At 44.2% G+C, this 24696-nt stretch overlaps 1 protein-coding gene across 2 annotated transcripts; it reads left to right on the forward strand.

Moving 5' to 3' along the window:
• Positions 1-2423: 2423 nt before the first annotated feature.
• Positions 2424-21401, forward strand: LOC119167477 (tubulin-folding cofactor B). 2 transcript variants are annotated; one of them, XM_075866200.1, is made up of 6 exons: positions 2424-2448; positions 2631-2746; positions 11083-11248; positions 13776-13960; positions 19978-20130; positions 21029-21401. In XM_075866200.1, the coding sequence occupies exons 1-6, from the start codon at positions 2439-2441 to the stop codon at positions 21317-21319; spliced, it is 921 nt and encodes a 306-aa protein (XP_075722315.1). In that variant the 5' UTR covers positions 2424-2438; the 3' UTR covers positions 21320-21401. The 2 variants fall into 2 exon arrangements, with proteins under 2 accessions (XP_075722315.1, XP_075722316.1); XM_075866201.1 differs by lacking the exon at positions 2424-2448 and having other exon boundaries at positions 2610-2746; positions 11081-11248.
• Positions 21402-24696: the final 3295 nt, after the last annotated feature.

Raw genomic sequence — 24696 nt, forward strand, 5'->3', positions numbered from 1 at the left:
TGAATAAAAGCCTCTTTTTGAATAAACTCAAAAGTATAATGAAGATCTTTTGCTACCGTTTCCTCGTGCCAAGCTGCGATAGAAGCGTGCAGGTAGGTGCAGTTTGTACACCAGCGAAGCGAGGTTTCTTTGTGCAAATGAACCATCACGGTGGTGTGTGCTGCATGCCTTTCTGCGAATCAAAGCAAGGGAAGAATTCTGATGTGACTTTTCATGTGTTTCCAGTGATCGAGGTTGGTGAAAAATGGATCAAGGTGATTTCTAGAAAGGGTAAGTATGCTCAATTGGGCGTTGTCTGGCATGCTGAAAATGTAATATGGGTTGTAAATGACTACGTGTCTTTAAAAAAGTGAATTGCTGGGCTGGTTGGTGGTGCATGACAGACTGAGACGCATATCCGCGCAAAAAAAAAAACCAACAACCTCAAGAAAGTAAATGACGACGTGCTATACTCACAACTTTTTATTAGCAAAAAAAAAAGATGACATGAGTGCACATATGGAAGCCATTTCACTACATGTGGTTATGCAACTAGGTTTTCAAACACACCCATTGTGGAAAGAAGCAGCTTATTCGAGATTGCTTTGGTAGTTTAATTACATGACCAAAAAGAGCAGAGATCGTTGCATACGTGAATATATATCCTCTGTCGCTTAATTAGTTCGACCTCGAACTTGAATTTCTGTGCTACCGCCTGTGATATAAACGTGTTAGTTTACCTGTCTACGCGCATGTATGACAAAAGGACATATACGTGAAAACATTTCTCCTAATGAAAAGTTGTGAGTAGCGTGTGTCCTTGTCTTCTTTCTTGTGGTCATCCGTTTTATTTAGTGCTAATGTATCTCAGCCAGTTACGTGTGTCACATGGTTAACGAGGTGAAGTCATACGCTCACTTCATAACTGTGTTTTATTCACTTCGCCACCAGGGTATAAACTTCTAACAGCATGATATACTACCTAAAAAAGAACAATAAATTTTGTATTTTATTCACAATATTTCACTGAATGTTCATCTTCTTCCTTTCAAGGTGCTGGCAATGAAGTTTGGTTCCCAAATGACAGGTCGAAAGTGTGCAGTGTGCACTTTGCTCCAACCGAATATAAACCGGGACTAAAGATAAAAAGACTGAAAGCGAACGCTGCACGTGCCGTCAGTGTTCCCACGCTATCCAAAGTACATGGTGCCGCCCGTGGTAAAAATCCGCCGCACCTTGAAACGTTCAAATGTCCAGGAACATGGACCCTGCCCAACGAAAAAAAGTGACTAACAATGTTTAATGCTTGACGTCTCCCCACGGCTCTTGCATACGAATTGGAACAATGAAAACGAATTTCAAGGAAAGGCGTATTACAGAACACAATTTTTTCAATGCAGGAAGAAAACAGGTTCAGCCCCGGTGCGCAGCAGAGCTTGACATCGAGCGACATATGTCATCAGTACCATCCGCAAACACAACTTCGGGACCATCCTCAGACTTTATGCACCCTCTTTCCGAATTCGAATGCACAGAACCACCTGAAATTGCACCTGGCGACAAAGTAAAAAAAAAAAAGATCGACCGACGCTCATTGACACGCCAACAACTATAACCAGCCAGAAGATGTGCCTTGCCGTGTACCGTGTGCCGCAAAATCATCGCACCGGAAATGCCAAACCATGGCAAGGAACAATTCTGAATTAAAAACGCAAATAGCCAAGCTGAACCGTGAAGCTGCAGAGGTTAATCTGTTCTCCAAAAGAGCAAACGCTGCAGTCTTGCAGGTAAAGTTGTTTGCTGTTCCGTTTCAAAATAGTTGCAGAGTGTTTTTTATTGATTATTCATGTACCTGCGATCTACATTTGCCATTTGAGACGAAGGTATTTATGCGCAAAATTGTCTGTATTGGATTGTTTTTTATGCGCGCTGGATGCCGCGGCCACTGTCAAATGTCATAGCCCTTGCACTTTCTTGTTCAGACAGTAAATTCAATCCAGCTGAGTGTGCGACAATAAGTCTACCATTGTATACACGTATAGCCGGTATCATGAGTTAAATAAACATTTGGAGGGCCAGGACTTTTTACAACCTGTCTCTGTCATCGTTCTTTCTTGTTTTGCACGCTGATACATGTGTTTGTATCTGATGTGCGGTTCTATTTGAAAAATAATGTACTGAAATGTCAACTAAAGTGCAAAAGAACATTCTCGAAGTCACATGAAATAAAATGATTCAAGATAGCCGCCATATTTACTCAATGAATGCTGAAACTCTTCTCGAACCGGCGGTAACTCATGTATTTCCATGCATCCACCAGCGCTCAGCTGGGGTAACTCGAGCGCCCCCTAGGCAGTGAAGTTCGGCATCTGAGCCGGCGCAGGCAGCTCTGCAGACCGCCGCCAGCTGGGCAGGTCAGGAGTACAGTAGGTCGTGGTTTAAACTACGTCATCGCCGCCATGTTACAAGGTATTATTGTAATGTAATGTTTATTATTAAACATACTTTCCCTATTTATTTGCCCAACAAAAAGTATAGCCCTCACATATTTTATAGAATTACGAGTCACAGACTTGGGCTTATTCACTTGCGCATCTCTTTCACATGTCGTTTTGTTTTGTTTCCGGTTTTTCCCTGGCGGTTGTGAATAGTTTCTCTTCGTCAGCTACGTGATTCACGCAGTCGTCGCCCGCTTCGCTTCTCGCTCGAGACACATCCGAAGTTTCTAGAACGCACGGACGTCGTCTGGGGCCCTCAAATTGCTAAGGTAAGTGCCTGAACTGTGACTTAACCCATCTACACGTCTCCGGTCCTCCCGGAAAGGCGTTCCTCGTTGTCCTGAAACGTGACACAAGTCCCGTTAAAAAGTTCCTCGGAGAGGGCCCGCATGATGTCAACTCTTGTTTACCTTCCGTTTCGTTACGTAGCTCGATTTAGACTGGAGGTTCTTGACCGGCGTATGGTGAGGGCGGTTGAGAAACCAGAAACTGTCGAGCCTTGAAACGTGTTTTTAATTCGGTGCGGCGCGTCGTCGTGGTCTAGCGCTCGTGAATGTTGTTGCGTGTCGGCCTAAATTGATCGACGGTCATCGCCTATTAAACGGTCAAATCCCTCACCAACGTGCCGCATGTCTTTAATTCGCGGTATTCGACGTGCATTGGGTACTTCCTCTTCTCATCGACGGCGCTTTTATAGCTTCTAATTATAGCGGGCCGAACTACCGGTGCCTCCAAAGCGCGCAGCCAACGTTTCCTCGATTGCGCTTCGTAGCGCGTTAGTCCAGCGCCTGTCATCCGCGATGGAAAGAACTGCCAAATTTGTGGGCGTGCGCGTCGTACGACTTCATTCTAAGCATCAGATGTTGCCGTGCGGGAATGCGGCGTCGTGACATTTGATGTTCGCCGTAACACGCGAAACTGCCTTATAAGGCACCGTGGACGGGGCCACACCTACGTAATTGCTCGTCGCCGTGAGGAGCGGTTCGCGTTGTGATCTCCGCGCTAGCTGCACGTCGGGCAATTAGGCCGAGTAACGAGACGACGTTATCCGTAATTAAATTTGCACCGTGGGTGCTGCGATTATTGCGCTATCGCTGGTACGCGATTAATTGTCAGTTTAACGTAACTACAAGCTTAGCTAGACTACGAGTCTGGCGCGAGTCCTGTGTTTTAAATCCTTAATAGCGTGGGAGCGATGAAAACCTGCCTGTTGTTTGCGGTGTTAAGTGTGTTCCGGTTGTGTCAGAGAGGGCACTTGAAGAGCGTGAGGCTGCAGGATGCACATAGATTTGTTGACTGTTGGCGCCTCAGTTGTTGGATTGTGAAGGAACGCTGACGTAATGCTGCTGTTGTAGCAGCAGACAGCTGACACCATTGAACCGAAGCTTCTGAAAACTTCATGTTGCTCATGTTGTTTGACGTGAAAGTAGTTGTGTGACGTGAAAGTAGGTGCATAATAGGAGGTATCACGAATTTTCAACAAAGACATTGGAAGGACAAGTCATAAGTGCTTGCTTTACCTGAAAGCTTATTGCTTAAGCGGGCACATGTCAAACAAGACTTAAGAAAGGGAAGATGAATGAACATCTTGCCCAACTAATTGTCATCTAGGGATTTATATCCTGCATAGTGTAAATTTTTATAAAAGAAAACACAGCGTCGCGTGGCCTGCGCGCTCCGGCGGCTGCTGGCAGCACGTTCCAGCGGGAGCGTGAGCAACGATGGATGGATGGATTAAAATGGATGTACCCTTTAGATCGGGCGGCGGCTAATGCCACCTAGCCGTAATACTTAGTAAACCAAAAACTAGATTTATCTTTTTTTTTTTTCACATTAAATAGTGAAGTTGAGGACTGGTACTTTGCAGTGAAGGGTTTAATATTCACTCGTGCCATGACTTTAGCCACCAATCAGATAACCTCCTTTTAGTTAATTTTACCCGCTTAAAGTCTATTTTGCCATCCCTGTCCCTAAACCGCAGTGCTTTGGAGAACTCTGCGCCATCATCCTGAACTATAGGGTGAAGCACTTGCACAACATTATCAAGTCTTCGGCAGTTTACTCCTCCTCTCCACACGCACTGCATACCTTGTCTGCCGCTTCGTGTTTGGCCCGATATTTCTTGGTTCGCAATACTCCCGTCTTGGCCTCAAACAGTAGCGAACTACGCCGAGTATTATCATAGATCCTTTTTCCTTGGCAATTTCCTACTTAAAAGTTTGATAGATCTCTAGTGCGGACTTCTTAATCATGCCAATTCTCCACATATCGGTCTCAGCTTCCTTCACCTTCTTCTTAACCGATGGTTCTTTTTGGTTTAGCCCCCTACTGTTTTCTAAGTCTCTACCAGTCAATTTTCTGGTTTGCTTCCGCCATTTTGTATCGACATTCTTCGTGTACAAGTAGGTGAAAAACCTTCCTAGCCCAGCGCTCCTCCCCCAGTTTTCTCAATCTTTTCTCAAATTTTATCTTGCTGCTAGCTTCCGTGCCCTAAAATGATGTCCATCCCATATAACCTTGTACTCTCTGATTTAGTGTATTCCCGTAAGCTCCTAAGGCAAGCCTACCTATTCCACGTTGCTTAATTTCTAATCTTGCTTGAAATTCTGACCTCATGCACAAGACCGCATTGCCAAACGTCAGACCAGGAACTATGACCCCTTTCCATATTCCTCTCACAACATCATACCTATTGTAATTCCACAGTGCCCTACTTTTCATCACTGCTGCATTCCTGTTACCTTTAGTCGTCACGTATATTTCGTGTTCCCTTAGGTACTCGGTCCCATTGCTTATCCATATCCATACGTCCAGATATTTGTATTTATCTGTTATCTCTAGAGTGACCTCCTGTATCGTAAACTCACTACCTTCATTATCATTAAAAATTATGACTGCTGATTTTTCCTTACTGAATCTAAAACCTAACCTATCTCCCTAATTACTGCAGATGTCCATCAATATCTGCAAATCTTTCTTGTTGGCCATTATCACTATATCGTCTGCATACATCAATGCTGGTAGTGCCTGTTCAATGAGTTTTCTTTGTTTGACGAAAGAGAGGTTGAAGCCAAGTCCACTTCCCTCTAATTTGGCCTCTAATCCTTGTAGGTACATCATGAATAACAAGGGTGACAGAGGACACCCCTGCCTAAGCCCCCGTTTTATCTCTCTGGGCTTGGATACCTCTTTTTTTCCACTTTATAACTACCGTGTTACTTTTATAGATATCCTTTAAAATATTAGTGACTCCATCTTCCACGCCTAGTGTGTCCAGTATTCCCCACATGTCCTCTTGAACCACGCTATCGTACGCTCCCTTGATATCCAAAAATGCTAGCCACAGGGGCATGTGTTCCTTTTCTGCTATTTCGATGCACTGCGTCAGTGAGAACAGATTGTCTTCCACCCTCCTGTGTTTCCGAAACCCATTCTGCAGTTCCCCCAGCACCCCCTCATTCTCTATCCATGCCTGTAGTCTTTCCTTTATAATCTGCATCGCCAGCCTGTAGACCACTGATGTCATTGTTATAGGACGGTAGTTGTTTATGTCAGCTTTGTCCCCCTTTCCTTTATAGATCATGCTCATCCTGCTAAGTTTCCATTCATCGGGGACTTCACCATCGATTATTGTTCTGCTCACTGCCTCTCTCAAAGTCTGTTTAGACTTCGGACCCAATGTTTTTATCAGCATAATTGGAATGCCATCTGGGCCTGTTGATTTACTACCGTGGAACCCTCTCCTCAGCACTTTCCCACTCTCGTTGTGAAAATGGAGCCAGTGTGCCACTTGATTCATCCTTGTCTATTGTGGTGTGCAAAGCACTTCTTTGTTGAAATTTTTCTGTCCCCCTTGTTCTTTTATATTCAATAGCTTCGTCCCCTTCTATCCTAGCACCTTGAGCTGTAGTTATAAACCTCTGCTCAAGGCTCGTCTCATTTCTTAGAGAGTTTAGATGGTTCCGAAATTTCGCAGCTGCCGTTCTATCTTTTTTATGTACTTCTGCCGGCCACTGAGCTCCCTTTCTTCTAATCTTTTCATTGATCAGAAGGGATGCATCCCTTCTACAGCTTAGAAAGATTTCCTATTTTCTTTCAACATCATCTGTCAGTTCACCCCGCTGCTTAGCATGTCTGTGTTCCCTAGAGGCTTCCTGATGTTTTGCTATGGCTCTCTTAACTTCCTCATCCCACCAACTCTTGGGTTTGTGTCTTCTTTTCCGGGGTGACTTGTCACGTGCCTTAGCAAGCTCTAGCTCAGTCTAATTAGATTTGTGTATGTCCATGCTGTTTTATTATCCTCAGTGATCACTTTCTCAATTTGTTCAGTAGCTATTTCTATTTTCCTTTCTGAATAAAAATTTTCCTGTAGTTGCTCATCTTGTCTCCTTCCCACTTTCCCTGCTCTTCCAAAACTTAGCTTGATATTTTTGTGATCAGTACGCAGACTTCTGGAGCCACACTCATCAATGTGCATTCCCCAGAGCCTATCATACATCCAATGTGACATCAGTGCATAATCTATCGTCAACTACAGCCTTCCTACCTCCGTTGTTATTTGCCATTCACACTTCTCAGTTCTGTTGCAAATCAATAAATCATGCCTTTCACACATATACATGATCATTTTACCTGTTGGGTCGGTATACCCATCTATATCTTGTATGTTCACATTCATATCTCCTAGTATAATTATCTTGCACCCTCCTCCTGATTCCTCAGTGTCCTCTGATATGCACTGCACCATTGCCTGGTTTTCTTCTCTTGCCTTTGCTCTTGTCCACGAGTACACCAAACCAAGGAGCGCCATCTGCCCAGCTACTTTCCCTCTTAACCATAAGTGTTCCATGCATCCCTGTTTGACTCTTCGCCAACCCATACTTTTATGTATAAATGCACCAATTCCACCCCCCTTTTTGCTGCTTTCTGTTTTATTGCAATATTCCCATACGTAGTCCAGATGGCAAGGTGGTTGCTCTGTGCCCCGAAGATGTATTTTTACAACCCCACATGCCATCAGCTCCTCCTGCCTTGACTGCTTTTCTATCTCTTCCCACTTTAAGCTATTCCAGCCACGCTGCATGTTAATATAGCCTATGTCTGATTTAGCTTGGCCCTTGGGCTTACGTCGATTTCTTCTCCTACGGACCCCATGTGGCTTGAATATTTGTGTCTTTTAGAACCGTCTTTGGCCACACTGTTGGCCTCAGGGCTCTGCGTTTCCCTAAAAAAGCAGTGGCTTGACGACCCATCCTATTACCAACCCTCTTGCTCGTTGCACCACTGTAATGAATGCCATCCTGTGCTAAGGGGTGCGCGCCGGGCTCATGCACGTCTTGGTTCACTTCCATTACGCTGTATTCGAGCTGCCGTCTCATATCCTTGATAACTCAGTTGGCCTCCACTACCCTCCTTTCAATCCCAAGAGACTGCCCCCAGACCTCTGGGACTGTGCATATGGTCACATGCACACTCGCAAAGGTGTCTCGGAGCTTACACTTCCCATCCTCTGTCTCTGAAGGTTCTGATCCTGGCCCTTTAACACATTAAGACCAGCATGAATAATGACGAGATTTTCGCCCTCCATGCTGTTCTCTACAACCTCCTGAGCTTTGGCCAGTGCATCCACCATGCCCTTCCCTGACTGGGCCGCCACCCTCACTCTCCCATCTTCTTTCACTGTCGTGAAGAAGCCATTCATTACCCTGGCCACGTTAGTCCCCCACCACTAGGACCCTTCTATGCTCCAATCGCTGGCTTCCTGTTTGTGATGGCGCCCCTGTTTGCTTCACCTGTTTCTCTCTCTACCGTCTCTCCTGTGTTCCTGCCCTGCTCGAAGACTGCCGCGCCACCGAGCTGTATGTTCTCGGAGCCTCCGTGCTGTGGCCAGGCACTGCGGCCCCTGACCTCCCTTCTTGCCTGCTCCTTCCCGCCTGTCGCCTTCTCCACTACCCACGCCTTCTGCCTCGCACTGCTCGGGGGCGGAAAAAAGCGCCATTAGCTCCTTTACCCGCTGCTCAAGCTCGGTCGCCCTTCCCATTCTTTTTGAAGGTCGCCCTTCCCGTTCCTCTAATAGGCTGGTGGTAGCCTCCTCCCGCTCATGCGACGCTCCGAGCTGTTTTTGGAGTTCTATCCTCTGCTCCCGTTCCACCTCAAGCTCCCCCTGAAGCCCTTCGATGCTAGCCTCCATGCGCTGCACGGCCGCCTTTAGTGCCTCGCACAGCCTGCACACGAAGCTCGCCTTCTGCGCGTCGGTCAAACTCGTGAATGCTGTCTCGTCCAAGTAGCACCAGCTCTTGCATTCTTTGCACTGCACCAGCTCACTCTCGCCCGTGGTTTTCCTAGTCTCTTTAGCCATCGGCCGCTCGACCATTGGACCGAGCACCCGACAGCCCTAAGTTCAGCCCTAATCCCGCTATTCAGCCGCCTCCGCTAACTCTCCTACCTCAACAACTGTTTGAAGCTGCCACCTACACCGCACACACACGTGCAGACCCCGTTCACATGGTCAACATCACTGCAACGTTGCCCGTGTCCCACACCCACAGTACACGCAAGTTATTGATTAGGAGAGAAAAAAATAATGGTGTTCACTAACACAAACAAATAAAAGAAAACTTATCTCTCGTTGCACGCTGCTTCTGCACCAACCGACCTGCTCGACTTTGCTCGACCAAGCTGTCGCATCACTACTAAAACAACCACAGTCTCTTTTTGCGCCATCTCGCGGCGAGCAAAACAACAATTCGTTATTAATATAGAATAGCAAGATTGCAACTCCTCCCCCTTCAAGGCGATTACCGCCTCTCGTGCAATTTCCTTGAAGGGAAAGAGATCGCAATCTTGCTGCTGGTTACATATCGGCAACGAATGGTTGTTCTACTCGCCGCGAGATGACGCGAAAAAAGACTGGTTGCTCTCGCTTCCACTTCAACGCGCTGCCAGCAGCTGCCGAAGCGCGCAGGCCACGCGCTCCCGTGTTCCCTTTCAGAAAAATTGACACTGTACATCACTTTGACATGACTTATTTTTTCATAAGTCAATTAAATGTTGTACATGTTGATGCTCACCAAATTCGAAACTTTGGGCTAGCTAATGTGGGTAGAAATTGGAAACAAGGTCTTTCATTCACAACATTATTTTACAGTGTGAACGTCAGGCCCCCGAAAAACATCTCGGTTCACTTCAAAAACTTGTAGCAAATAGTTCATATTCTTGGTGTTGTCAGCAACTCAATGGCACTTCAATGGTTCACTAGAGCGATACAATGAATTGGTTTTGATTGATAAATTGGGCTCTTTAAACACTAGTGATAATTTCATTATAATAGATATTAATAGACGAGAAAGTGACAGACGTTTTGAATTTCACACTCTGTGTGTGATGTTACGGATTTAAAAGTCAGTTTTTCGTAGCATGGCAACATTGGCTCAACAAACTTTACTGAAGCTTAGTGTGTTAAGTATACGCCTACCTTGGAGCACATTGTACTTCGTTTTTAATAAAAGAGCTATGTAGTTTCTAGCAGTCACCGTCAAAATATCTATATAGTCATGGCGATTGGTGTGGGAATTTCAAGGTGGGATAGCCAACCTCATTTTGTTTTTTGCATATTTTATCTATTGCCAAGCATATTCTTGTGGAAACCTTGGTAATTTTGGTATTGTGGAAAAGTAATTCAATTTTAGGACAAAAGTGGTTTTTCTCTTTAATGTATCTTCAACCGCAGCAGCTGAATCAGTTTCTGCTAGTGTATGCAATTACGCAAGGTAGCTTACTTCGGTCAGAAATTATCGTGAGACATCATACCTCACTACATAAAAAATAATTAGATGAGGGCTTGCTGTAGGCAGCATTTTTACTACAGGACTTGTGCAAGATGGGTCCTCTTCTCGAAATCTCCACAAAAGGTCTTCCTAATGAAGGAATGAGGACTTACCTTCTTCGCTTCTTTTGAAGACATTAACTGCGGGAAGGCAGTTCACGTTTCTCGTCTTACAATATATATTGATGATTTGTAGATGAAAGCTGCAGCTTGACTGGTCTAGAAACCTAATGTTGAGCACTCAGTAGTAGAGCCTATACAAATGAGCAGAGAAAAATAAGTATGCAAAGGAAATGCCAGCATCTTAAAAATTTTCTTCCTTGTCAGAACACACATCCTCTAGTCGGAACGTTTCCTTCTGGGACGTTCCCCCTTGAATGTCTTGCTTTGCCTTAAATCTCGATCTTCCTCTGAACATCTGTCTAATTTCTGAAAGTTGATGAAGGAAGCCCAGGAAGATATTGTGTTGAAAGAAAAAAGAAACAATGTTGGCTACATTGTGATGTGTGGTGGAGTAGGTTTGGCAAAAAGAAAACAACCCTGGTGAGCTAAATATAGATGACATGTAGTGTTACCTTGTCAAATCTCTCAGGACTGATAATAGTTTGACCAACCAACTCAAGTAGTAAAGTTGAAAGTTTGGCAAGTTGGTGATAGTTCATGTTTAGTTACGAAGCAGTGCCTGGAGGCTAGGCACAAAAGGAATGAAAGTGGTGTCCCTTTCATCGCTTTCTTTGTACTTTTCCTCGTTAATCTTTTTTTCTCTCTTGTTCCCTAGAGGCAGCTCGGGAAAAACACACGTTCACAATGTGCGAGAGAGGCGATGCTTCGCCGGCCTTCGTCAAGCTGATCGTCATTACCGAAGGGAACCAGCATTACTCGGAGCGCAAGTTCCCTGTCACAAACACAATTCGGGAGATCAAGCAGAAGCTGGAACTCATCACAGGTGAGTTTGCTACGTGCATGTATCATAGACTCTCTGTAAACGATGCCCCGCTGCGGTGTTCTAGTGGCTAAGGTACTCGGCTGCTGACCCGCAGGTCGCGGGATCGAATCCGAACTGCATTTCCGATGGAGGCAAAAATGCTGTAGGCCCGTGTGCTCAAATTTGGGTGCTTGTTAAAGAACCCCAGGTGGTCGAAATTTCCAGAACCCTTTACTACGGCGTCTCTCATAATTATATGGTGGTTTTGAGGCGTTAAACCCCCACATATTAACCAATCAAATCTCTGTAAACAAAAACCTGTTAAAATGGAATAGCTGCTTAAATGAGAACGACTGTCTCTAATATGATTGGTGTAGTACTTGTATTCTGTGCCCCTGTAAGTGAAACACATTTTTCTGGTCCCTTCAGGTTCCATTTTACGAAAGTCTACTGTATTATTAGCGATGAACTCTCACTTCTTTGCATTGCGTCCCTATAGAAAGGTAGCATTTGTTCAATCTTTTTTTAAGTATACAGTTGTGCAAAGGCCAAGCATATGGACATGTAACAATACATAGAAGAAAAATCCTGGGAGAATGCAGAAAAATTAAGACATGTGCATTTCTCTGGCATAAACTTTTATTAAGTAGAAATATTTTGTACTTAGCGCAGCTTTATTCTTATTATTCTAAAGAATAGTGTAATATGGTCCAACTAAAATATTCTATGCGAGCGACACTTTGTCATTACTGGTCAGCCCACTCAAATTTCCACGTGCTTCCAATCATCGTAGTGGGTTGTTTTCTGTTGGAAACCACTGATGCTATAAATAGGCACTTTATGAGCAGCGTTAGAGAATAGCATTGCACTTATGCAGTGTTAGAACTAAAAAAACCACTCGTATGAGAGTAGGAGTGGCTTTGTTGTGTGTCACTCGTCATCACTTGGCAGTGATGGCATCATTCAGCATGACAGTTTCAAGTGCATTTCAATACTCCACAGAGTTGCCTGCCTTATGCAACAACAATATCCTTTGAAAAATGAAAGAAGTCATAATTGCGAGCTTTGAAGGAATTAACCTGGTTGTTATAAAACATTCCTGTTGGGCATAGTGCTTGTAGAAAGAAGTGTGTTGATTTAGGGCCAAGCGGTGCACATACTTTTGCTTCTAGCCTTCAGTTCATCTCACATCAGTGTAATAATGATCCGTATTCTTGAATATGAGCCAACTATGTTTAGTGGCAATATTTCATGAGACGTGACGGGGTTGTGTTGAAAAACAGCATTGCCCCGCCACGGTGGTTAAGGTACTCGGCTGCTGACCCGCAGGTTGCGGGTTCGGTTACCAGCTGCGGCGGCTGCATATTCGATGTAGGCAAAAATGTGTGAGGCCCATGTGCTCAGATTTGGGTGCATGTTGAAGAACCTCAGGTGTTCGAAATTTCCGGGGCCTTCTACTACGGCATCTCTCATAATCGTATGGTGGTTTTGGGACGTTAAACTCCACATATCAATCAAGAAATTGCATTTACCAGTTGCCGTGGGCGAGTTGTACTTGAAGTTTCGACGTCACTTTCTTTCTCTGAGGACTCTACAGTCTTTGGCGAGTGAAATACCAGCAAGTTAGGGTTAAGTAAAACACATTACAGTTGAACATTTTTATTAAATACATGCACTGGGGCGCAATACGTGTCTTTGATACGAGGTGACTCGTGAAAGCAAGGCACCACGCGTGCAATTTCTTATCAACCCCCGTTTCAGTGTAGGCACACTGATTTCTCTTGCACGCATTTGTCTCTTATAAAGAAGTCTGACTGTATTTTGTTCTCTATACCGCAAGGTGCATATTATTGACAGCGTTTCGGCCTGAATGCTCAACCTGTGGCCCGAGGTATCTTTGTCAATCATATGATAAACTGTAGAGATATATAGATAATGTCAACTACGTATATAATGTATTGCAGAACCTAACCATATCGTCATTCGTGCACGCTTTTGCTAATCTCTGGCCTGAGATGTTTCCTGTATTGTCTGCTGCTTTGGAGACATTGTGCGATAAAAAAAAATGTAATAACCACCCCCCTTTCAATTGCAAGAGCAGACCACTGTAAGCATGTGTTCTATTGCACATTCTTGACATTTTTTTCTTGCCTTTTTTATTTGTTTTAAGTTTTCAATGCTACTCTCTGTGGGCTCTGCATTTCTTATCAATATTTTCACCTGCAGTATCGTGTGCATTTCACTGGATTTCATTGTTTCCTGTGCTTCGCATGCTGTAAAGATTGTTCAGTGCAGATTTCAGAATTTTTTCACAGATTTGCCTCACGTTTTTCTTTTTTTCTACAGTCGACTACTGTCCATGGCTTGTAAAACAATCTTGCAGTACAAAATAAATAAATGAATAAATATGATCAGTGGTTTTAGGTATCGTTTTCGACTTATCACACGTGATACCTACTTTACTCCAATGTTTTGTTTGTGTTTCGTTAGGCCGTTACTATACTTACTGACAAGATTGAACTTTGTGTTTTTTTTTTTTCCTTGACAGGTGCCTCTGCAGACTCGATGAGGCTGGAGCTGCGTGATTCGGGCGACGCCAGGGTAATCAAGAACCTCACAGACGACGACTGCGCATGCCTCGACGCCTACCCTGTCTGCGACGGCCTCGTGCTGCACGTCTCTGACCCGCTGTTGAACACCGATGAATTTAAGGACCTCTCAAAAGTGCCGAAGGTTGGTGCTGAATGAGCTTCTCTTCTTGTTCTCTCCACTGTTCGCTGTAGTGGTGTAGCAGTCAAATGCCTGGCTGCTGACCCGAAGGTCACAGGTTCAATCCCTGCTTTGGCGATCACATTTCGATGGAGGTGAAATCACAGAAGGCTGTGTGCTGTGCGAGTCAGTGCACATCAAAGAACACCAGATCAGATGGTCGAAATTTACGGAACCCTCCACTGCAGCACCTCTTACAATAATGTTGTGGTGTATGTAGGGAGGTAAAACCCCGTATATTATTATTATTATTACTATTATTATTATTATTTATTTTTTAAATGCGAAGCAGCTTATGGCAGAGTTCAATCTGGTGTGCCGCGTGACCACCCTTACTGCTCATGCACCAACTGTTCCCCACTTCTCGTGCTCATAGATTTTTCTAAATACAGTCGACTCCCGTTAATACGAAGTTCACGGGAACCGCAAAAAACTTCGAAATAAACGAACTTTGAATTAAGCAAAAAGCACTAAAAACAGCACTTTTATTAGTTTAAAAGCGCGACAGTTTTGAGGAAAAATAGTCTGTCATCTTCTTCTGCTTGCCGAATCTGGCTGCGGCTAGCAAGTTTTGTAAGGAATACACGTGTTGAAGTGCTTCTTCGGCGTTGTGTTCTCCAACAAAAAACCGCTGCGCAAGAGCAAGACCCGCAGCTACATCGGCACCCTCCGTGGTGGCTCATTTCCGATGTCGTCGTCATCATCGTCATTTTCAGGAATGCAGTCATGGGGCCGAACCATCTGCACGATTTCGCTGTCCGTTAGTGGACCGCATGTTTCGACGTTGCTGTCCACAGCGACATACTCGTCAAAACGGACGTCATCGAGAGCGGCGCGAAAGCTACCGTCGTCGAGCTCATTTGTTTGCACTTCCACTGGCGCACAAGGAGAAGCATCCCCCGAGTTTTCCATGAAACCACAGGCCCGGAAACAATTGGCGATGGTTTCTTCTTTCACGCGGGTCCAAGCTCGCGCTAGCATGTTGATGGCACTAAGCAAACTCACCTCGTATTGCGACGAGTTGTCCATGCACAAAAGCATGCGCTCGACGAGATGCTGTCTATACAATACCTTCACATTTTTTATTATGCCCTGGTCCATGGGCTGCAACACGGACGTCGTGTTTGCAGGCAGGTACACAAGACGGATGGCACTCAAGGCAGGTACGTCCATGTGGGCACTCCATTGGTCCACAAGGAACAACACCTTATGGCTTGATTGCGCGAACTTGCGGTCGAGTTTGGTGATCCAGTCCTTAAATATATCGGATGTCATCCACGCCTTTCTGTTCGAGGCATAATCCACAGGAAGCGTCTTCACGCCTTTAAAGCACCTAGGCTTGGCAGCCTTACCGATCACAAGCAGGCGACACCGTTCTGTGCCAGTCATGTTCGCCGCGACTAGCACTGACACTCTCTCTTTGCTTCTTTTGCCTCCAGAACAGTCGTGGTCTTTAAATGTCAGGGTCTTGTCCGGTAGCAGCCGATAAAAAAGCGCAGTCTCGTCTGCATTAAAAATGTCTGCCGGCTGGTATTCTTCGAGGTACTCGCGAAGCTTGCCCGCTTTCCATGTCAGGCACGTTTCCTCATCGACTGACGCCTTCTCCCCACACACGCTTTTAAAAATCAAGTCGTGGCGATGTTTGAAATGCGTAAGCCACCCATCCGAAGCAGCGAAGTCGTTGATGCCCAACATTTCAGCAAGCGATGACGCTTTTGCCGTGACGACTTCACCACTGAGAAGAAGTTTGTTGTTTCGTGCCTCTCTAATCCAAATCAGCAGTGCTTCCTCCAACTCGGGGTAGGCGCCGGTGCGCATCCGCTTCCGCGATGTCTTGAATTTTTCGCTTTCAAACGCATCCAATATTGAGCGCTTATTCTTTATGAAAGTCGACAGCGTGTTAGGCTTAATGCCGTACTTTCTTGCAATGTCTTGTTTGGCGGTGCTTCCCTGGTCAACTTCCTTCAAGACTTCGACTTTCGTCGCTAGGTCTAGCGTTCGGTAAGGGCCACGAGTTGCCATTATCAAACGTACGTCACCACCACAACACTCAAAATCAGAAGCGCGGAAACACGTGTGGAATCAACCCAGCGCGCGGGTGACGCGGTGATACACTCAAGTCTCGACAAAAGTCAACTAAAGAGTCAGTCGATGCCGCCGATGCGATTCGCCAGCGTTAAAAAGATTGCCGCTTCAAGATCTGTGGCGCTGCGGACTGTAGTGATGGCGAAGACACCAGCGCGGTCCGGCAGATGTTTTGGCATATGAAAAGTTCCCCATTTTACTGTAAAATTACGGTCGCGATGAAACTGTCGATTGAAAAAAACTTCTAATTAACCAATATTATGGGTTTTTAACTTCGAATTATCGAGCATTTTTTTCTATACGATTGCATGCAAAACTGATGGGACCACTTGCTCATTTTTAATTAACCGAAACTTCCAATTAAGCGACTTCGAATTACCGGGAGTCGACTGTATACACTTAGAGGGAACTCTGACGCTAGTGTCTATGGGAGCTGCAACGCACGGCGCTTCAGCGAGCATGGGAGTTATGGGTATGACACGGATTTGCCTAGTCTTCGTACTTTATGTTCATTTTGGCTTCGCGTGGTTTGAAGCTGCCTTGACACGAAACGATTGGCAAATGTTCGGCAGCTACGCTTCACCACCTTAATCATTTAGGCTTACCACTTGAAATGCGGTTGTGAAGTGAAAGACTGTTTTTTTCTTTGGAACAAAAACAAAACACAGCAATTAATGAAGCCACAAGTGCGTTCGTCGCCCGCAAGCACAAGAACTTGGCGAATCCATGTCATTCCCATAATTCTCACGGTCACTGAACAGTCGCAGTGCCAGAGTCCCCTCTAGTTAATTTTAGAAGACTCTGTTCTCGTACTCACGCGAGGAAAGGGGGGAGAGTAGATGCATGCGCAGTGGGGCAGTGGATGTTCACCGAAGGCCTTCTGTTCACCTGAGTACGAGGAAGTGGGAGAAGGTGGCATAGCGCTACCTCTGCTTCGTTTCTCCTCTCCCATTGATTTCTCTGCCACAGCTGTGCGCTCATATGTAATGCTGCGCTTGCTTTTGTTGCACTCTCCTAACAGCGCTGGGTGTTCACTTTGCGGCACATGCATGATAATACACACAATTAAGAGGGGGGCTAACATAAGTGGTACACAACATATACACAACTCCATACACAAATGAATCCTACACGGAAGCGTACAAATGAAAACAACAAATTAAAACACAAATGAAAACACAAATAAACACCTGCGCTGCTTTGCATTCTCACGTGGTTCCCTTCATCGGGAGAAGGTGTAATTTTTTGAATTCGTGCTCATTTCAGTCAACCATGTGACCCTAACATCAATCGCTGCTCCCGTGTAGTTTGCCAGCTACCAATTTTATTTCTCTTTAATTTCTGGATTGTTCCCTTCAGCAGTGGTGGCTATGTTTGTGTACTCAACTTCTGTATGCTAGTTGTGTCCACTGGCTAAAAGAGGGCAAGGATGCATAGCTCATTGGATGAACTGAGCTTGTGTGTATGACTGTAAACAATCACTGTATGTTCAACAGGTCATTTGACATATTCCATTCTAGCATCAACATTATAAATATTACTTTTCTTTTGTTGAAATGAATACATACTACAGTCGACTCCCGATAATTCGAAGTCGCTTAATTGAAAGTGGAGTGGGGGTCCCGCCAGTTTTGCATGCAGTTCAACAGGAAGAAATTCTCGGTAATTGGAAGCTAGAGGTCTGAAATTTCGGTTAATTCGAATTTATTTTCAATCGAATTCCCAGAAAAATCGTAATGTTTGTTAAATTTCCTATTTTTGAAGTGCTAAACAACAATGCATGTGCGACCGGCACCCAAGGGCATCGCAGTTGACCACAGCGCCGCAGCTCAAAGCGTCAGCTGATGGCACCGCAGTTGCATGCAGCGCCCCAAATCACGAAGCGGCTGCTCCGGCGGTTCCGGTTCTGGGCCTCATTGTTGATCTCGTTACGGTCGTGTGCGGACTCAGCGTTTCCACGTGCGGCGAAGCTCCACGTGCATTTACTATGGCAACTCTTGGGCCTTATCAGACGCTTGACTTGGCGTAATGTACAGTGGGGCAAGGAAACACAAGTGAGCTTGACGTTGATGGTCTCCTGCCAGCTCTCGGCGATGTCCCTTTCGAGGAGTACATTGCCACTGACAGTTCGATAGAAACGTGCGGTGCACTTTCGGACACTGAGATTGTGGAGATCGTTCGGCCCAGCGAGCGTAGTCACGAAACTGAGGTTGACGACGACGACGCCGCAAGTGAGCCACTACCGCAGGCTGCTGATGTACGCACAGGCCTTGCACTCGCGCAGCGGTTTTTCACTGCCGAGAGCAACACCGAGGAAGCACTCGGGCACATATACAGCTTGCAGGACTTGCTTTCTGCTGCAAGATTCAGCAAACAGAAGCAAACAGCAATCGGATTTTTTCTCATAAACTGCTTTGAAATAAATGTATTTTTCGTTCATTGTGGTTAATTGGAATTCCGCTTAATTCGAAGTTTTTCGCGGTCTCCCTGAACTTCGTATTAACGAGAGTCGGCTGTACTAAAATCTAATTGTGCACACATATAGCGCGTAAGGTTCCATATTTTTAATGGGAATATGAAACTTGACTGACTGCAGAATAATAAATGTTTAGTTACATGCTTATTGCAATTCATTGCAGAAAATTGAAGCAACACACTGCTTCATTTTTTTCTCTCGGAATGTAATACTATTGAATTCCTTAAATTTATGCCATGTGAATTTGACACGTTCGTAGACAGTGCTTCATAATGTACACCTGAAGGGGTTATCTGACTGCATAAAATTATTCAAAGTGGTTGGGACTTTTATTTCAATTCTTTCTTTTCGAAGGGCCACTTTCTGACCACTTGGTGTTCGGCGTCGCGGCTGAATAAACATAGTGGTCAGATGGTGCAGCGATCGAACCGACACTTAGACTACTAATTTTGATGGCAAGAAATCTCACGCTGTGAGCTTTGCCACTTTCATTTCGTTTACAGTAGCGAGCAGAGTGGAGACGATGAAAGAGGGAAAGGATAGATGCGACGTACCAGAAGATCAGAAATTGCTTTTCCGCGTAGCGTCCTCTTGAGAGGGGTGCCGCTCTGTAGATACTTCTTGAAATATTTGATTGACTTCGTTGGAACTTGCAGAGTTCCAAAAGTTGTGGTGGGTTGAAAAATCGAGCGAGTCCACATCAAGCTGAGATTTCACTCACATACCATAACTTTTGTTGAAATGGGTTTAGAACGTGCATTCTTGTTTGCTTCAGTAGAGTACTCATTTCAGATTATTGTTATATATGTTGATTTGCGGTGGACCCTAATGAAAGAAAACGTGAAGGGACTATTAAAATACATTTCGTTTACCAGGCGTTCTCTGTACTGAAAGATGACCAGGAATGCTGATTGTAAGAATGAAACCGATCTTGTCAAAAGCACTTGTTTCATATATGCAGTGATTTCGTTTAACAGATTTTCGTTTACTTGGAGTCCAGTGTATTTCGCAATTCTCCTAGATTAGGAAAAATACTTTCTGAAAAAAGCTACAAAAGTGCATGATATTTCAAACACTGTATATTGTACTAAGAAAATAATGATTTAATATTGGTGCAAAAATATACAAAAACATGACAAGTTTTGTCAAATGCAGTCAAGGAATTTATAGTGTTAGAAAAGCAGTCTATCTCCTTAAAGAGTAGATACGAGATGTAGTGGTCCACACAGTAATTAGTTTGCCTTTGCGACGATGTCAGAGCGGTAAGGAGGAGGAAAAGCGGGTTCGTTGCTAGAGGGTGGCTGGGGTGCCTACACACTTTTCTGAGACGAGTATATCAACCAAAATGTATGGCTTGGATGACAGTTAAGATACGAGTCTTTTAAAACGTCTCTCTTTCTTTCGCTGCCTTTGCCTACAGGTGCAGCTGTCCGAGGAGGCCTACAACCGACGTAACGACTCAGCACGGGCGTTCATGCAAAAGCACGGGCTCGGCCGTTTCAACGAGGATGCGCAGGAGATGGCGCGCAAGTTGGAGGAAGAGAAAGCGCGCAAGCAGAAGGAAATATTAAAGGTGATTGATGATCACTCCATCGATTAATTAGAAGTTATGCACTCTCCTTGCGAAAGAAAGCGGGTGTGCATGGGGCTTACATGTGGTTTAGACGCTCCATTGTCAATTTTACGAATTTGCCGTGAGCCTGTGTGATGTGGGCGCTTGGCCGATTTGAAAATGTTTGCTAGAAGCATGGCGAAGCGAGTCAGTAGTGTATCTTTGTTTTCCTACCTTTTTTGTTTGAACAGTTTTCAAGACTGCATAAATGTTGTAATAATAAACGTTTGCAAGACTGTGTCGTCGTTTGGAGACATGACTTAACTTTGCCATTTCCACGCAATCTTGGCAAAGAAGAGACTGCGAATGCTGAGCCATATAATGGTAAATTAAATGCTATTTTGGCCCTGTCTTTATGTCACTTCTGGTTAAATTATCTTGGCTGTACGGTCCATTTGGTGACCGCAGTACTGCGTTTAACAAGACGTTGGATGTGGAGTGTTCTGGTGAGAATTTCAAAGTGCGATTTTGCCCTTTTAGAAATACACGCTTCCAGCAGTTGACTGTGCTTACGTCCAGCAGTCATATAGTTTGAGTGGGTTATTTGAGTTTTATGAAAAACTATAGCATGACTGACGGCAAAAAATTTTCATAATCATTTATTTATTAATTGCTGCAAAATACACAGCAGTTTATTCTAACATTTGCAACCCTTGGCATGAAATTATGCTTATTTTATGCATTTATAGACAGTTGATCGTGTCACAATTTATCAGCAATTGTTGACTATAGCAACATTTGATATCATGTTGGCATGTTTTTTATATTTGTGTACCCCTGTAGAAGCATATGAGCTGCTTTGGCAATTTTTGATTATCTCTGCAGCCAGACTTTATCTTTACTTTTTCTCTCCGCGCAGGTCATTCACGTCGGGAACCGCTGTGAAGTGGTTGGCATCCCCGGTCAGCCGAGGCGGCGTGGCACAGTTGCCTACGTCGGTGAGGTCGACTTCAAGCCTGGTGTCTGGGTCGGCGTACGGTACGACCTCCCATTGGGCAAGAACGACGGCAGCGTCGCGGGAAAGCGGTACTTTGAGTGCCCCCCGAAGTACGGCGGCTTCGTGCGCCCCGCCGATCTTGTCATCGGAAACTTCCTGCCCGAGGGCGACTGCACCGATGGCGGTGAAATAGACCTCGATGAAGAACTGTAGTAAAGAACACGTAGAGTGTCGCACGCGTGATGCTGTGCGCTTGTCCGTTTTACACTGTAAATTTTTTGGTTCTTGTTCGAAATGGGCTTTTTCCATTTTTGCTCACTCTATTGCACATAGTGCGCTTTGTCATGTTTCAAAGGGGGCAAGGAACTGGCAAGGGTGAAGTAACCATCAGCGTCTACGAAGGCTCATTTGGTTTTAATGAGGTTATGGCCAGTTTACTAATATAGAATTGATGGAAAAGCATAACTTGTTTGTTTTAGACTAAGAGAATCTTTGATGAAAGGTCATGCTTTCAAAAAGATCGAAGTATGCCACTTGCGAGCTTTGCAGAAGTTTGTTCTCCGAACCAATGCCTGTTCACGAGACAAGGAAAGAATGGAAACACAGGGATGTTGGCAGACCTTTGAGCAGTGTGCTGTTGTAATTAAGCTGTTCTTCGAAAAAAATAGGTAACATCGTTAATGTTATGCTAGTTGTCAGTAAATGAGGAAAAATTCACATTTTATAGGCAGAATGCTCTTCCACAGCAAACCGTGGTTTCAAGATAGCTTGAGACCACTCGATTTACGGTACTCCGAATAACCCGTCCGAATGGACTGACTTTTACAGCCTTGCAGCAATTACCGGCAGCTGGAATCATTCGGCTGCCACAATCACCGTCGCACTTGTCAAGTTTTTATTTTCAAGCACTTCTTGTTTGCTGCTACATCGTAAATCTTGATTAAGCTGTAGCAATGATTTGTTCATTGTAGCACGCTGCACTTCACGAGAATAACTCGCGCTCACAAACTTGTCGTCATTGCTTGCGGAGGTTCGTGAAATTTGAAGTGCGAGCATACGTCGCAGAGTCTCATAAATATGCTACTAGAAACGCAGCAGCCTGGTGCTGCAGTTATTCGATGAGCGTGCCGGTAATGAGAGTTGTGCCGACTGGATCTGCCTGGCTGTGAATTTGCCTGCGGCTTCTTCATGTTTCATGTATGATGGCTTACACATTCATTATTAGATGGCGAATGAGTACTCGCTTTCTAGTTGGAAAACGTGAACTTTACCTGAAAGGACTAAGGAAGTGCGCAGCAAAGCCCAGCAAACGTCATCTTATTGACACGGTGCCGTGCCGCATTGCGAATTGCAGAACTCAGTGTCTCTTGTAACTGAAATCACGCTATGCTCATTGCATTATTTTTCTTTTCCAAACAACAAGCTAGCAGAGGAGCATACCTTAAGAACAACGATGACTATAATACTTTCTTCTGGCAACAAAAGTACAAAATTCTATATTGATTAAAACTTTAAGGTACTTAATGAACCAATAAAACTATAATAGTATCTGGTAATAAAATATTTTTGATGTTGTAACAATAAAAAAAAACACGTTAGTGACAAGTTCCTACACCTACAAAAGTCTCATGGCAGTTTTTTCCCATTTAATTTACGTTGACATTGTTAGCAGACTAATTTTCATAGCAAAGCTTCATTGCCTAAGATGGAGTGCTTTTTTTTTTTTTTTGCACACACCTTGCATATCTGCAGTACTCTTAAGGCTAGACAGTGTCAGTGCAAAGAGTTTCTGTTTATAAAAAAATCTGCACACTTTTTCTAGTGGTGGAACGTAATGACGATTTCACTAAATAGTGGTCTGAGATTGCCCTTTTCTATGAAGCTCTGCGATATTGACATGTCCATCGTGCCATTTGACTATTTGTCAGTGCCAACTCAAGCCGATTCATTGACTAAACCCTAAAATGACGTTGGCACTACCAGTTAGCAAAGCTTGGTGAATGAGTATCGCTACACTCGAAATGACTCTGCTGGCAGGGTTAAAATTACGACAGGGTCGGTGACGAAAAAGTGGCACACTGTTTCTGCCTAGCATACGTTCTCGCGTTGTCGTCTTTCTAAGTTATTACAACATTCCCTCGACAAACGCGTTTTTTTTTTTTCAGACTGGTTGGACAAGTGGTTTCAAACCAGAACTTGTCAAAAAACTACAATGTTTTGATTACTGACGTCCAAGGAAGCTTGCAGTGCCTTTTGGGCAGGCAGCGATGTGAAGGATTCGAATAAAAAATATTTCATAAAGAACACTGTGTGCTTTTTTTTTCTTTTATTTCAACAGTTGTTCAACACCATCTATAAGTGCATGAACATGTAAACAAACGAAACAAAACACCGGTATTGGTTCCCTAAAACTTGCAAAGGCAGTTTTTTAAGGCTTGCACTAGTATAGTAGACGAGCTTGCTAATTTTTTACATGCCTGTATGTGTAAGACTTGTGACAAGCGGCACAAATTTATTTGCTTCAAGAATTGACACAATTTCGTCGAAGTGTTTTTTGTAAGAGTATGGTACTGCTGAACAAGTTTTGTTAACGAATTCACTTGACTGAACATCCTCCTCAATTTAGCTAAAGACTGTTGCCAGCAAACTTTAAAAGCATTTGTACATACAAGGTGATTCCTCCGATAAAGAAATTTCTTCAAAAATGCTAGACCTCCCCAGAACTTTCGAGAATTTATTGCATACAACAATAGAATGCAGTGCGATTTCCAGGACAATTGTGGATGCACACAAGTCGAATGGTTGATGACTACGCCATCGGAGAACATTGACGAAAATGTGAACGCAATTACTATTTCTAGCTATGGAAACAACCAGCTTCCACGGCACCTCTTTTGCATTTTTAAGTAGTACACAACTAAATTTTTAAGTTGTGGCTTTATTCACGTCAGGGTGTTGAAGAATTGCACTGACTATGCCAGTTGGGTAGGTGGTGCATCTCTCTAGGGAAGAAAGTCTAGGTGGGGGTTCGTCTGTCCAAAACATACTAGTATATTTGCAATTATATTCACCATAATGACTTCTCTTTTAATTTCTCACAAGTAATAAGGTGCTATGACTAGCTCATTGGTCATCGCCGAGATAATTAATTACCGCAATGCCTCTGCACGATTTCTACGTCGCTGCACTTATGTTGCGTGGTCAAAGCTGCCACTTAATTGCCATGTTTGCGACAAGTTTTTAAACTGAATGCTCCAGCAGGTTCAAAGGGCACTGTGCCTAAGATGATTGATTTGACTGCAATTATTAAATGCATATTAGTGTGAGCGTGAACACATAAAGTCTGAGCGTGCCATGACTTGACTTCAAACTGTGCATCATTTAAGAGCTTTGAATGCCTATATTTTCATGTAAGCAGGTGTGTCTGCTTGCGCAAGACCTCGACATGGGTCATAGTTTACTGCAAAGTAGTTAGTCTAGCTGACAGTGACATACTGCTGTTTTCTTTTTGCGAGCCACACGTATGACAACATTTTTGCTCATTCTCATGACATAAAAAAATGTGAATGCTGCTCTGAGAGTAAACATAT

This window comes from Rhipicephalus microplus, chromosome 6 (assembly GCF_043290135.1).
Source record: "Rhipicephalus microplus isolate Deutch F79 chromosome 6, USDA_Rmic, whole genome shotgun sequence".
In the NCBI taxonomy this organism is placed as follows: domain Eukaryota; kingdom Metazoa; phylum Arthropoda; class Arachnida; order Ixodida; family Ixodidae; genus Rhipicephalus; species Rhipicephalus microplus.

What these genes read in the sequence shown, in the direction of transcription:
- LOC119167477 (XM_075866200.1), top strand. An exon ending in GAAGCTGGAACTCATCACAG is followed by an intron (nt 11,249 to 13,775) that starts GTGAGTTTGCTA and finishes TTTCCTTGACAG; the next exon opens with GTGCCTCTGCAGACTCGATG. An exon ending in ACCTCTCAAAAGTGCCGAAG is followed by an intron (nt 13,961 to 19,977) that starts GTTGGTGCTGAA and finishes CTTTGCCTACAG; the next exon opens with GTGCAGCTGTCCGAGGAGGC.